At 38.4% G+C, this 13,288-nt stretch overlaps 5 protein-coding genes across 9 annotated transcripts in view; 2 read left to right on the forward strand and 3 right to left on the reverse strand.

Annotated features, from left to right (window-relative positions):
- Positions 1 to 1,852, reverse strand: part of mwh (multiple wing hairs) — a 20,228-nt gene extending 18,376 nt beyond the window's left edge. Inside the window, exon 1 of the mRNA XM_011314186.1 lies at positions 1,434 to 1,852. The gene's annotated coding sequence lies outside the window, so the exon portion shown is untranslated. The remainder of the gene's footprint in view (positions 1 to 1,433) is intronic.
- On the forward strand, positions 300 to 3,477 carry Fpps (Farnesyl pyrophosphate synthase). Of its 3 annotated transcripts, none has more exons than XM_011314180.1 (8): positions 300 to 520; positions 777 to 970; positions 1,864 to 2,020; positions 2,078 to 2,218; positions 2,289 to 2,492; positions 2,555 to 2,719; positions 2,805 to 3,017; positions 3,128 to 3,477. In XM_011314180.1, the coding sequence occupies exons 2-8, from the start codon at positions 837 to 839 to the stop codon at positions 3,326 to 3,328; spliced, it is 1,215 nt and encodes a 404-aa protein (XP_011312482.1). In that variant the 5' UTR covers positions 300 to 520; positions 777 to 836; the 3' UTR covers positions 3,329 to 3,477. The 3 variants fall into 3 exon arrangements, with proteins under 3 accessions (XP_011312482.1, XP_011312481.1, XP_011312483.1); XM_011314179.1 differs by having other exon boundaries at positions 803 to 970; XM_011314181.1 differs by having other exon boundaries at positions 300 to 516; positions 803 to 970.
- Positions 3,478 to 4,081: 604 nt separating this feature from the next.
- Cog3 (conserved oligomeric Golgi complex subunit 3) lies at positions 4,082 to 7,271 on the reverse strand. The gene is made up of 2 exons (XM_011314197.1): positions 6,923 to 7,271; positions 4,082 to 6,851 (listed from the first exon to the last, which is right to left on the reverse strand). The coding sequence occupies exon 2, from the start codon at positions 6,819 to 6,821 to the stop codon at positions 4,329 to 4,331; it is 2,493 nt and encodes an 830-aa protein (XP_011312499.1). The 5' UTR covers positions 6,822 to 6,851; positions 6,923 to 7,271; the 3' UTR covers positions 4,082 to 4,328.
- LOC105272208 (formin-binding protein 4) lies at positions 6,855 to 11,990 on the forward strand. Of its 3 annotated transcripts, none has more exons than XM_011314195.1 (9): positions 6,855 to 6,873; positions 7,660 to 7,727; positions 7,971 to 9,452; positions 9,560 to 9,693; positions 10,439 to 10,674; positions 10,797 to 10,946; positions 11,010 to 11,308; positions 11,393 to 11,710; positions 11,798 to 11,988. In XM_011314195.1, exons 3-9 carry the CDS (start codon positions 8,013 to 8,015, stop codon positions 11,885 to 11,887), a joined length of 2,667 nt encoding a protein of 888 aa, XP_011312497.1. In that variant the 5' UTR covers positions 6,855 to 6,873; positions 7,660 to 7,727; positions 7,971 to 8,012; the 3' UTR covers positions 11,888 to 11,988. The 3 variants fall into 3 exon arrangements, with proteins under 3 accessions (XP_011312497.1, XP_011312495.1, XP_011312496.1); XM_011314193.1 differs by lacking the exon at positions 6,855 to 6,873 and adding an exon at positions 7,395 to 7,552 and having other exon boundaries at positions 11,798 to 11,990; XM_011314194.1 differs by lacking the exon at positions 6,855 to 6,873 and adding an exon at positions 7,395 to 7,552 and having other exon boundaries at positions 10,797 to 10,922; positions 11,798 to 11,990.
- Positions 11,988 to 13,223, reverse strand: RpS13 (ribosomal protein S13). Its single transcript, XM_011314192.1, has 3 exons — positions 13,115 to 13,223; positions 12,689 to 12,816; positions 11,988 to 12,343 (listed from the first exon to the last, which is right to left on the reverse strand). The coding sequence occupies exons 1-3, from the start codon at positions 13,135 to 13,137 to the stop codon at positions 12,039 to 12,041; spliced, it is 456 nt and encodes a 151-aa protein (XP_011312494.1). The 5' UTR covers positions 13,138 to 13,223; the 3' UTR covers positions 11,988 to 12,038.
- Between the last annotated feature and the right edge of the window lie 65 nt (positions 13,224 to 13,288).

Consider the following 13,288-nt stretch of genomic DNA (forward strand, 5'->3'; position numbering starts at 1 on the left):
CATTTAAAAATATAAATTCATTAGTGGTATATATTCAATAGATTGAATAATTTTTTCCATTAAAATTCCACAAGATGTGGTTTCCCCCTTCCGTACGTGCTACAGTCAACTAAATTTCAGTTAAACAAATGAAAAACAAAGAGCATTCGTACAGCAGATAATAAAATTTACACCGTCGACTTGATGGACACCCCAGCATTGCGTGTTGCGCCCTCCCTCTCTTGAGGTGCAGTACTACGATGCAGCTGGGGTCACTTAAACCCCCAGAACTGAGCCTCTACTTTAATCAACCCTTTTTGCGTCCTCCACTCTCGACTAATTTCGAGGTCATGTCAGATGGTATTGAAATAGTACACATATGACATGATTGTATAAACACAAAGATATACTACGTCATGTGTTGTTGATCGGTGAAAATGCGCACGTATGTTAGATATTCGTAATCAGCTGTAATCATCGAATGCAAGTGGCCATTTCCCATTACGAGGAATTTGTTTACCATCTATTCAATCTTTAGTATGTGAGTATAATGTGGCCTCATTTCTCCTCGTTAAAAAAATTGTATCCAGAAGAAATTTTACGTGCAAAAATGGAAAATCTATTCGTGAATATTTACGAAATATTCGTCAATGAATATATAATAATGTGAATAATGTGAAATATAGATTTCGAAGTTACAAGTTCCTATAAATATTTTATATTTTATATCGAAAAATATGATATGGTGGGAGAAAGTTGGAACTTCTTAAAGAAATTAATTTTTTCTCTCTCAACAGAAAGTGAATTTTTGTGAATGCAATAGGTTACATTAGTTTGGAGATACCGCAGTGCCAATCATGAGGAGTTCAGTGAGATATTTGCTCCAAAATGGATTGCAGCGTTTTACAGCTGATGGAGGTATCATGCGACGTTTTACGTGCAGCATTATTCATGGTTTACCCAGTGGATACGACCAAGATCACCAGATGAGGTGGGTATTAAGAGACATTTACTACAACCGGATGTGCAGGAATAAAAAAATATCATGTTCACTTTTTTTTTTCATTTTTTCCTATTATTTTCTCGTTTTATAAATTTTTGCTTCCACGATTATTTCTGCTCTCACAATTACCATTTTGCCTCATAATTTTATTTCATTTGGATTGTTCACATCTTATGATTTTTTATCAAGTTAATGAATTCGATTTTTGACGCTTGGGGAGGACAGTGTATCACGGTTTGCATTCCACGATGGGTAATTTTTGTTTTCACAACGTCTCGTACTGATTCACTAATTTTGGGATCAGGTAGTTCAATACTCTAGTGAGAAGAATAATTCATGAATTATTCAAAATTGTATGTAACGTCAAAGTATTTCCGCGGAAGTGAACATTATGATTTTAAACTTTTAATTTTTCACGCACTTCTTCATTATCAATTAGAAATATTTTTACCTCGCTGCTCAGTATTCTAGAATCCATGGGGTGAATATTTTTCCTCAGTTGAAATTCATTTTCAGGATTAATTAAATGCAGTCTCAGTTATTTCCAGTCTTATCAATTTACATGAATACAGCAAAAGTTGTTTGGTTAACAAATGACAATTATTTCAATGCCATCACTGATAAAGATGCTAGATTAATTATGATGGATTAATACCTGCCATTGTAAGAACAAAATGATAATAGACCGATACTTATCATTTTCATCTTCAACCTCTAAGTCTTGAACTCGTGACCATTGAAACTTATTTTTAGACGTGATTCTTACATATTGATGAGTTTGTGGCCAATATAATACCATTTTGAAAGAATGTGTCAGTACGTGGAGACGTTCAGAGATTTAGACATCCAAGAGAAAAAATTGAGGGAGATTCTCTTTTTAGATCTGTAAGAATGACCCACAGTATGGCCCAAAAAAATTGGGTGTCCAGCAGAGACGAGAGTCGTGAGATGATGGGACTCTGGCCAGATATTGTAAGGGATTTAACTGAGGCTGGACGTCATCTAGACATTCCTGATGCGACTAAATGGATGGCTAAGGTAAATTCAATCATATAAAGCTTTATGTAGAAGGTCATTGAAATGGTTATGTTGCAGGTACTACAATCCAATGTTCCAAATGGAAAAAAAAATCGTGGCCTAGCCCTAGTGTATGCTTACCGTAAATTAGTGTCTCCTGAACATCTCACTGAATCAAATTTGAGAATGGCCCGGATACTGGGCTGGTGTACTGAATTGGTACGTTTCATCATAAATATTATGATTTATGAAAAAAAAAATGCTAGGAAAAAAATGTTTTCTCGTACAGCATCAAGCATTTTTCCTGGTGGAAGACGACATTATGGACCGCTCGAAAACCCGAAGGGGCCAGCCCTGCTGGTACCTTCACAATAACATCGGCTTAGCTGCTATCAATGATGGTATCATATTGGAACAAGCCCTGTATCAACTATTGCGCACCCATTTTAAGAAGGAAACATGTTACGTTGATCTCCTGGAGACCTTCCACGAGGTATGCAACTTGGATTTTTATATTTTTTATTCTCTTGGATTTTTATATTTTTAATCCCACAGACCACCATGAAAACTACCATGGGACAAACTCTAGACCTTCTCTCCACCAACTTTGGAAGTAAACCCAATTTAAATTTATTTACAATGGATCGATACAACGCTATTGTTAAATACAAAACAGCCTATTACTCATTCGTTATGCCAGTGACTTTAGCTATGTATTTTGTGAGTAATAATTTGATGAATAATTATTCATTCAATACCAAATTCAGACTCACACATGGCATTTGCATGACGTACTATTTTCTAGGCTGGAGTGACTGATCCTGAGATGCATCGCCAGGCAAAAACAATTTTGCTTGAAATGGGGCATTTCTTCCAGGTCCAAGATGATTATTTAGACTGCTATGGAGATCCAGGTGTCACTGGAAAAAATGGAACTGATATACAGGAAGGGAAATGCTCATGGCTAGCTGTTGTTGCTCTCCAAAGAGCCACTCCAGCACAACGACAAGTTCTGAAGGTCAGTGTCCACTTGTCCCAATTTTTACAACATAATCCGAATTATGTGTTAAACATAATGGGTATTACCCATTCGCGGCTGGGTTTATTGAATTTTTGTATTCATTCAAGGATTGCTATGGATTTGACGAGGTGGAAAAAGTGGCACGGGTCAAACAGTTATACGACGATTTGGGATTGCCAACAACATACGCGATTTATGAGGAGGAGAGTTACAACCTCATGAACACCCACATACAACAAATATCCCGAGGTCTTCCGCACGACTTATTTTTCAAATTCTTGTCCAAGATTTATCGCAGGGACGCCTAGACGAGTCACGCAGTTCAAGGACATGCGTGATAATCCAATGAAATTACCTCGATATTTACAATGCTACTGTTTCATAATCGTAAATACGAATTTTGTAATTTTTTTTTACACTTGAAAGAAGTAAATAAAGATATTTTTCAACACCAAAATAATTTTATTTCTTTATTACCCATATATGAGATAAGTTGCATGGAGACGTTGAGGAACTCAGATCAGGATTTTTACATAAGAGAAAACTTGAGTTTTGGATTTTCCGCCACCATCTTTATATCGTTTTTAAAAGGGAATACCTCCTCGATTTTCATGTCCCTCTGATACTTTTTTCAAAATTTCGAATTTTTCAATTCCAATGAATACGTCCTCGCTTTTTCTTTTGAAATTTCGAATTTTCAAATTTCAGTGAATACCTTCTCCATTTTTTTTGGGGGAATTTTTAAACTTTCGCTATATACGCTAGTATGCTTAAATAAATTCAGGCGTCCCAGGTCCCAGTTAGCCCGTCGTTAAAGCGTCGGGTCTAAGTGCGTAAGGATGTAGGTTCAATCCTTCCCTGGGCCTTTTTTTTTTCGGACACTTACATAAAATACGTGTACTCCGCCGTCATGAACGTTTACATGAGGGCGCATCCTTGAATTCACCACGCGTAACACTTTTTTTTTTGCATGCTCTCCGCCACCATACTTTCAGATCCATGCTTTTTTTTTACTCAAGGCAGAGAAATTGCAAAGGAAGATGAATTCAAAATTCTTCGGCTGTCTCTAATAATCAGAAATATATATTACATTTTTACACTATTACATTTGTTACTTAGAAGTTCAACAATTTGAAAAGTATTTATTTCATCCTGTATATTTTGTTTATAAATAAATATATAAGAATATAACATAAATGATTGATTATTAAATTGTGAAAACCTTGCCATCCATTCACGTTGACTTTTCAGAATCATTTCCCTAGATGATTTTCCTCGATTTACGAATTACGATTCCTTTGACCATAATCAGATAGTAGCAGTACCAGCTACAGCAGTGGTAACCGGGGGATGATGTTCCTGAGTTGAAGAATAATTGGAGGTGTGTGCAAGACTCGAAGAGCTCAACATGATGGACACCTGTTCAGGTAGAGGACAAGCTATGAGCAGCTGCTCCTCGCTGGAGTAATTTCCATGCAGCCACTGGGACAATTGTGTGAAAATTCCGACAATATTATTCCTAATGGGTCTAAACAAGATGGATTCAGTCTCTCGATTAGCCAAGTACAATTGCATCGACTGTTGAATACTGGGCAGCTGGAACTTGATGAGTCTCAGTACTTCACTGACAACTTGAGCCACAACTTGAGGATGGACTTTAGTTGATTGATGGATGGTCTTTTGAGGACTAGCACTACTAGCATTGGTATTGGATCCAAGTAATTTATCGATGGGATCAACGAGCAACTTCGTGCAGTGCTGAATCAACATCTGGCAAGCAGCTTTGAGCTTCGAATCCACATGTTTTCTGGAGTCAATGAGGTGCTCCTTCATCCTGGGTGCCCCCTCCAGCAAAAATTCCAGGAGTGCATTATTCGATAGTGCAAAGACCCTCGATCTCCTCTCGAGTAATCCGAAAGCGGCTGTTTTAACTTTGGAAAAATCCAGTGAATACTCCTTGACAGTGAAGTCTACCTGAAATGGTGCGATCTGCTCTCGGAGAATGAGTAGATGCTTCACTTGAAATAATTGTGCATCGAGTGGTGTTGCTCGTGCCTCGATCTTCTCCTTGGCTTTTTCGATGCTCTCTATGCAAAAATTTATAGCCTCTTTGCTGAGTGATTGAAATACTGGACGATCAACGCATCTGTACAGCCTTGACAGACAGACGAGAGTTCTTCGGACTGTTGGATACCACATGCCATGGAGGTCAGCTGGGGAATTGTTGACGAGATTGAATGAAGAGACTGGACCAGATAATTTGTGGATTGGTTCGAATCCAACGATTGGAATAAACTTGGGGGTTTCTAATTCTTGATTAGAAATGACGGAAGACACTGAGGATATCGATGAGACAGATATCTTCTTGATTTTTGCTTGACGGTTTTCCTCGCGCAGTGACTCTGCTATGTCCTCCATCATTTTTAATTTATTGGGATAGGCGAGATCTCCAGGGGACGGATTGTATCCCAGAATGTCCGATTGTAAATACAGATGCGTGCGGAAGACCAGGCGCTCTTGTGCGTCGTGGAGAAGCTGGAGGCAGATATTTCCGAAGCCCCCGAGGGCCTCCATGTGATTCTGCACGTGCTCCTCTAGCATTTCAATTCTCAGGATGCAGCAGATCTCGGCGAGAGTCTCCAGGTGATTGATATGGATGATTGACGGCCTCAGGATATCGTACAGAGAAGTGCAGAGACCCTCGAGATAGCCAGCCAAAAAATGAGACTTTTTCTCAAAAAATTGATAGAACAGCCGGTGTTCGTCTATCGATGCGTGCAGCAGGAGGGAGCAAGCGTGACGTACGAAACTGCAATGATCTCCATTGTATTTTTCCTTTACTGATTGAAGGCCTTTTTGGACACTTGCACTTATAACACCACCTCTTTTCATCAGATACCTCTGATGGCATTCCAGCAAGAGGCTATCATATTCCTGTCGTTTAAAAGATCGTTTCTCAATAATTGTAATAATGGGCTTTATCTTGGGTAAAATTCTCTGGAACCTTCCGTACAACAAAGCCAGAGTCTGTGTATCAGCGTCCGGATATATTGGATCTTCTCCAGAGGATTCTGATGTGGGTAAGGAGCTCAAAATGCTGTCAGTAGCCTCATCCAATAAATTCATTATCCACTGATGCATCATTCCAATGACTTTTGACTGGCAGTGTCTGTATTTCACGAGATACACCGGGGATTCTTTAAACTTATCATTTTTCTCCATGAAATCAATATTCGTCTCGATCTTGTCGGTTATCTGAATAAATGTATCACTGCGCACTGATAAATTCGCAGACTCCAGCTTGTCCATAATCAGATCGGCCTCTTTGAAATATTTTACGTATCTCGTTATCTCATTTCCTATTTCGTTCAGCTTTTCCTGTTCGGCGATTAATTGCTCTGTTGCTGAGTGAAGGGACATTGTCTTGTTGGAGACAATTCCATACTGGGTGGACAAGGCGGACATGTCCTCCAGAGCTTTTTCAATGTCCATGCATAAACTGTTGCAATCATCTTTGCGAATATTCAGCTCTTTCAGGTATATGCAGTATCTTTTGTACTCTGTCGACTCGTATCTCGATTCCAATAGCGCGTAGGACTGGAGGAGCTCGTGGCAGCTGTCAATTTTTCTATCCTTCAAGTGGATTTCTTTCTCGTCAATATTTTTCTCAACAAGCAGCGCGTCACTATCGCTGGCCAGTGTTTTGGAGACTCTCTCTTCCAATGTCTCGATCCACTCTCGTTGACTGTTTGATAAAGGGGCCAGACTACCCTCCAATTGGTCCCATTTTATTAAATTCATCCTGTCACTACTAATTCACGTTTCACACCTCTTCAAAAAAAATAAATCAATGGTTCGTCTGGAGAATTATTTTGGACATTCCTTTTTTTTGTAATACTCACGTAGAATTACGCATTGAATTATTGATATTTGTGCAATTACACTTCTGATTCAATATGAAAATATACGTTTTATTGGGAAATTTCACAGAATATGACACGACATACAGCTCATCAGCTGGAACTACACGTAGACAATTTTTTTAACGCAAATATGGAGGAATGCATTATTTTGTAGAGCAAGTGCCAGAAAATTCACCGTGAAACACTTGAAATTAATTACTTGGAATTAATTATCAATATTTTTTGGAGCTTTGAGCATTTTCCCTGTATTTTTCTTAAAAAATTAACCACTTACTTTTGTGCAAACTCAAATGTATCGATTCTCGTACACCAATCGATTTGTTCTCAAAAATCGACTGAGCAGATTGAGCAAAGATCATTTAACATTTTTAATTATCAATTTAAAAATTGTTAATCAAATGACGAAAATAGAAGAGAATATTTTACACGCAATGTAACGGGTGGATAAATATTTATTTAACAAATGGAATATGGGACGCGAATATATCGATAGGTGAAGGTGTCGATACATGATGCACTTCATGCACATCAATGATGTTGTGGAGAAGGGGCTGATGGGGTTGATTGTCAATGATTCTCTCAGTTGTCACGTTATATGTAATTCATGTCGTGAGTGTAGTGTTCAGTGCACTATTACAAAAACAGCTCTTTAAAAAATAAACAATGTAAGTACTGTGAATTGTTCGGCATATAATGTTCTCCGTCATTTCTTATAGACCTAATTTATGAAAGCAGTAGAAGAAAAAGGAACAATTCCAGTCGCACGATTTTAGCCGAAACAAAGGTAATTGCACGTGAGTTTTGTTTAATTACGGAATATTAGTAATGAGGAACAGTTACGAAATATTTCTTTGATTTGTCATAACAAAGCGGAAAATTTCCAGCCGTCAATTATTGAGTTTTCTCAGAGGTTATGCATTCACCAAGAGAATAACAGTTGAAAATTAATTATTGCATCCCACCGAAAAATTTTAAAAAACCTAATTTCCAAGAATTCAACGGTCGATTATTTTTTATTAATTTACAGATAACAAACGTTTGCAAACGTCAAGTCAGTTTTTTACTAAAAATGCCAAGTAATCCACTGACAAATTTATTAGAGCAGTATAACTCAGATACTGACGACGAGGATGGCCACCAGCCTGGAAGAATTTCTAAAACTAAATGTCTGGACAAGAAAGTGGACGATTTTCTCAAAGAAATTCAGCACATTACACCGAATACAACCGTACCTGTGTCCAATAAAGATCAGGAGATCCAAAAAAGTGGATCTCACTGGCAGGAGTGCTTCGACGAGTCGACAGGTTATCCTTATTACTGGAATACTCAAACGAATCAAGTGACCTGGGATATCCCAAAGGAATTCATCAAGAAGGGAAATAATCAGGATGCACCTCAAACGTCAGGAAGATTTCAACCCTACGAAGCACCGAGGCACACTCCACCATTGAACAGATACAAATTACTGCAAGATAAGATACCCGAGGGGATGATACCAAAGGAAGTGGTTGAGAGGAGTAAGAATAGATTCAGGGAGAAGAAAAAAATCGTCGTTGATGATAAAGTGGAGAAGAAGAGCTTGAATGAAAGTAGGGACAGCGATTCTGATGATGGAAGGATAGAGATGATCACGTCTTTTGGAAGTGATGGCAGTGAGTCTGAGGTGGACGATGAAATTATTTCCAAAACTAATGATTCACCTGTAAATATTAATTCTGAGTTGAGTGCTGACGATAACAGAGAAGATGTTAAAATTGGACCTACTCTTCCACAATTTCAAATCAATAGCTCATCAGATAATTCGAGGGAGAATGGGGATGTTAATTCTGACGAGCAGAGGACGAAATTCTCGTTGGTGCCTGGTTATGCTGACGATTCTGATAACGATGATGAATCTGTGGTGGATAAAAATCGTAAGACGTTATTCCCTATTACTGAATTCGAGGATAAAATGGTGGGAGTTGTGAAAAAATTGAAGAATCCAAATTGCATTGAGGCCAGCAATTTGAATGGCCCTGACGGCGATAAGAAGTCAGTGAAGATTGAGGAAAACTCGAAGGCGAATAAATTTTTGGAGACTTGTGAGGCACCGACCAAAGCATTCCAGAGGAAACGACGGATTGGATTTGACGTCAGGCCGAAACATGAAGTGAAAGCTGTTCAGGTGGAGGCGAACAGTGATACTGGGGAGAAAAGTGAATTGATCAGGGGAAATAATGAGAGATTGGGCTTTGGGTTCTCGAAGAGTCCGTTGGGTGTCGAGAATAGCGAAGACAATGCGAATACTAATGATTCGGACAAGAAATCCATGGACTCGGAGAAAAATGAAAGTGGAATATCGTTCGTCAGAGGCGAGACCTTGAATCTACCACCAGTGATTGACGAAAAAAATGAGACAGAGAAAATTCAGACGAAACAAGAGATTGATAACATTTTGGAGAAATTGAAATTCCTCTCTGAGGGTTTTCAAAGTGCATCTGCAGTGCAGATTATGACTATTCAGCTTCAGGTAATATTTAGTAAAAAATATTTGGTGAGGAATACCATTTTCATAAAAAAATCACATTGCGTTTTCAAATGCATAAAGGCAATGGCTCTAGAATATCAATATTACAGACACTTCTGACAGCATGGGAAGGTGGTGACCTAAAGGACCGTTACCTAGACAATTGGCTGAGTGGAACGAGCCGTGAACTCAGTCGTTTAGAAAAAGTAGCTGCCCCTTCGGGATGGAGCTGTCAGTGGGATAGGTATGATCATTCAAAAATGCCACAAGTTAAATTAAATCTAGTTCTATTCACAATTTCGTTGATACCATACAACTTATGATGCAAAGACTCTCCAAAACTCATTAATCGTGTTGATAATAATAAAAAAAACTCTCATTTAACTCAATGTGAAAATGTATAAGCAAAAACCAATGACTACAATAATACATACTGTGATTTTTCAGAGGGTACGTATTATAATCGTATTATAATGTAATTATTCGTGATTTATGCTTTGTCTTGCTGTTGTAGGTCCACAAGAAGCGAGTATTATTTCAGTGGATGGTGTACCGGAATGTATGAAAGTAGTGGCGATCATTGATTTAATGTTTCAACCCCTTTGTTCATTGGATACCAATTCATTAGCCGTGCCAATAATTATTTATTGATTGTATCAAAAAAATTGAATCAATACGTCGATCTTTCTTCGACTTTTCTGTCACAATTCGATCATCTGCCTTTCAGGAATGCCTTGCACTCCGTCTTTTCATTGATTCCCATTTCCTTTGAATAATGAAAAAATTATTTTTCACTTATTTAACACGTAATCTCATTTCCTTGTTCAACCCAGAAGAGCAGGTAGGGATCCTAGTGTATACAATTATATATGAAAATAATAAAGACCAAATTCCGGGAAAAATGTCTTTTTTTATGATATAAAAATAATTCTACTGGTTTATATGGCGTTCTCATTATTTTGCGTTTGGAAACTGGGGGTTGTTTCTAGGTCTCATAAACGGTACTATTATCAAAACGAAAGCACCGGTGAGACGAGGTGGAATTATCCAGATGTTATTGGAGGAGCGGAAGAGATGGAACTTTGCACGACACCTCCACCAACGGATAATGAGGTTGATGAGATGGAGGAGACCAAGTCTGGAGTAATCAACGGGGTTGGTGGATCTGGAGTAGAGGGACTCAAGGGGGATCCTGTTTTGGGGAAAAATGACGCGATACCCACAGGTTTGTTCATTTATTTTTGCTATGGAAAAAGTTCAATGAAATTTCAATTATCATGGAAATTCAGATTTTTGGTCAATTCTCATGGAATTTTTAAGAGATTTTTCATGAAAAAAATTGTACAGAAACCACCGATGCATCGAGTGAAATGATTCCCCCACCTCCACCACAAATTTCAAGTCCTAGTCCACCACCACCTCCTCGGATCAACGCAGAGGATCTGAAGAAGGGAAAAAAATCGAAAGCAAATGGTGATGATGAAAAAAAATCTACTGGTAAATGAAAGCTCGATTTATATAAATATATATCACTTCCATAAATTCGGTTTTCATTGACAGATGATAAGATCTCGACCCCTGAGACTCCAGAGGTTTCCCTTCCACCGTTGGTGGGATCAGAACCACTTCCACCTGGAGTTGATTCACCGGAGATATCTTTCTCGATAGGTGGGAGTCATCCCTCTATTGAACCCACTGTTATTTTCGCTGCAGCACCTCAATCAACGAATCCTCCGTCCATGTATGCAGCAGCCACGATGCAGGATCCAACAAGTGTCTCCATCCTCGGACATCATCATCCAGCACTCCTCCAGAGTCAACTTGTTCATTATCCAGCGTATCATCAGCACTTGCATAATGTATATCTAATTCTTAGGTCATAATTTTAATTACATAGCTTCCGAAGCTTCCGAAAAATTGAAGTGCAACTGAAAAATTTTTAGCAAGCGATTCTTGCGGCTGCCAATAGACTGACGGGTCAAGACACTGTGCAGTTTCTCCTGGATTTTCCCAGGATCTACACAAACACTCAAGTAATAGCGAAACCACCGATCACAACAAATAAAGAATCCCTGGGGTCGGCCCTCAATTCATTCTACAGTGACATTGCGTCATTGGAGAGACCCGTCGAGGAACACCAGGCTATTCCATCTCCCCAATTGATTGCAGTTGAGTCCCAACCTATCGCGACAACGATACCAGAAACGACGGAAAAGTTGTCAGCTGCCAGTGACGTTTACAAAGAAAAACGAAAGAAAAAGGTCATTCAAAATTTTTCTCGTTAAATATTTTATCAATTTTTTTTTTCAATAGTCCATTGATCAATTCATCATGTTTATTAATTACAGGTGAAAAATGTAGTCAGCAAGAAACAAAAACAAGTGTCTTCAATGGTAGCAAAGTGGCAAAAGGCTCAAAACTACGAGGGATCCAATTAACGAAATGATTTTGTAATTACTTGTCCATAATTTCACGTTTGCAGTTCCCCATTGTAGAAATACAGGAAAAAAAATATATATCAAAGAAAGAAGACGAATATTTTTCAGTGGAAATTTGTCGTTTTTATTTAATAATAAAGAATTTTACACGTTACGCGACAAGAGCACTTGCTGTAGAGCTCTCGTATTTCCAAGTTGGTGGGAGTGATCCCTTGGATTTGTAATAACGAGCGAGTCTGTGGATTCGGGACTCAACAAGAATCAAACGGAATTTGCTGTCCTTGTCCTTGCGATTTCTCTCCAAGTGTTTGCGAATAGCCACAGCTTTCTTGATGAGGTAGTAGAGATCCTCGGGTAGATCAGGGGCTAGGCCCATGCTCTTCACAATGCGAAGGATTTTGTTTCCAGTGCGGAAACGGACCTGGGCAACTCCATGAGAATCTCGAAGAATAACACCTTAATAAAAAAAAAAAAAATAGAAATGATAATGCTTTCAGAATATAAATACATGAGGTATTCCATGTTGTCAGATACCTATAACAAACTTTTAAAAAAATATGAAAGTTTGCCTCAAATTCTGACAAATTATTTTTATTCTAGCAAGAAATGTTCCAATTTCTATATTGAGGATTGAGTTAAATTTGTAGTTAACATTTCCTCAAAAATCTTGCATGAATAATTCAACAATATATCAATCATATTATGACTCAAATATTTTTATAAGACATTTTTATAAAAATATGGAGAAATGAGAAATTGGATAAGCCTCAGTCCCGGAGTAAGTAGTAATAAAATAATTACCAATTTGCGATGGAGTGTGGCCTTTCTTGGCAAGTTTATAAATGAGATCTTTGCAATCTTCAGGCGTGAGTTTCAGCCATGTCGGTACACTTCGTCTGTATGGTAATGCAGACTGGGAAATACCCTTTCTGGAAATTCCAAAAGACCATAAATAAATCATAAAAATTGAAGAAATCGGTCATGATCAATCCCCACGAACTCTTGATCGCCAAACTTCTGATAAAATCCCAAGAAAAAATCCATTGACACCGAGTCGAACACATGGCCAGAATGTGCCAACCCCAAAAGATCACTGGATCCCTCCCCAATTCGGGATAATCCGAGAATTTGAATGATTCCTTCACCAAAAAAAAATTCACGATGCGACAGAAACCTCGGATAATGCCGAAAAATCCTGGAAAATCGAGTAATTTAGAATTTACATACCCAGGAGCGTGCATGCGACCCATGATGGCGGCTGTATCGTAGACAAAAAGGCTGATGTTCACCACAGCTCGAACAACGAGAACCAAAAACTTCTCGAAACAGCTGTCACCATCTTTCGCTGGTCTCCAGAACCGCCAAAAACCACCACCATTTTCCCAATCCCCTCTCTTAAAA

The sequence above is a fragment of the Fopius arisanus genome, unplaced genomic scaffold (genome assembly GCF_000806365.1).
Source record: "Fopius arisanus strain USDA-PBARC FA_bdor unplaced genomic scaffold, ASM80636v1 scaffold00149, whole genome shotgun sequence".
In the NCBI taxonomy this organism is placed as follows: Eukaryota; Metazoa; Arthropoda; class Insecta; order Hymenoptera; family Braconidae; genus Fopius; species Fopius arisanus.

Bases quoted from the DNA above. Each gene is read 5' to 3' on its own strand.
- Fpps (XM_011314180.1), top strand. From the start codon at position 837: ATGAGGAGTTCAGTGAGATATTTGCTCCAAAATGGATTGCAGCGTTTT. The intron at 2,021-2,077 runs GTAAATTCAATC...GTTATGTTGCAG, and splicing joins CGACTAAATGGATGGCTAAG to GTACTACAATCCAATGTTCC. The intron at 3,018-3,127 runs GTCAGTGTCCAC...TATTCATTCAAG, and splicing joins CACAACGACAAGTTCTGAAG to GATTGCTATGGATTTGACGA.
- LOC105272208 (XM_011314193.1), top strand. From the start codon at position 7,453: ATGATGCACTTCATGCACATCAATGATGTTGTGGAGAAGGGGCTGATG. The intron at 7,553-7,659 runs GTGAGTGTAGTG...CATTTCTTATAG, and splicing joins CGTTATATGTAATTCATGTC to ACCTAATTTATGAAAGCAGT. The intron at 9,694-10,438 runs GTATGATCATTC...GGTTGTTTCTAG, and splicing joins TGGAGCTGTCAGTGGGATAG to GTCTCATAAACGGTACTATT.
- Cog3 (XM_011314197.1), bottom strand. From the start codon at position 6,821: ATGAATTTAATAAAATGGGACCAATTGGAGGGTAGTCTGGCCCCTTTA.
- RpS13 (XM_011314192.1), bottom strand. From the start codon at position 13,137: ATGGGTCGCATGCACGCTCCTGG. The intron at 12,817-13,114 runs GTATGTAAATTC...TGGAATTTCCAG, and splicing joins GGTCGCATGCACGCTCCTGG to AAAGGGTATTTCCCAGTCTG. The intron at 12,344-12,688 runs GTAATTATTTTA...TTTTTTATTAAG, and splicing joins CCACACTCCATCGCAAATTG to GTGTTATTCTTCGAGATTCT.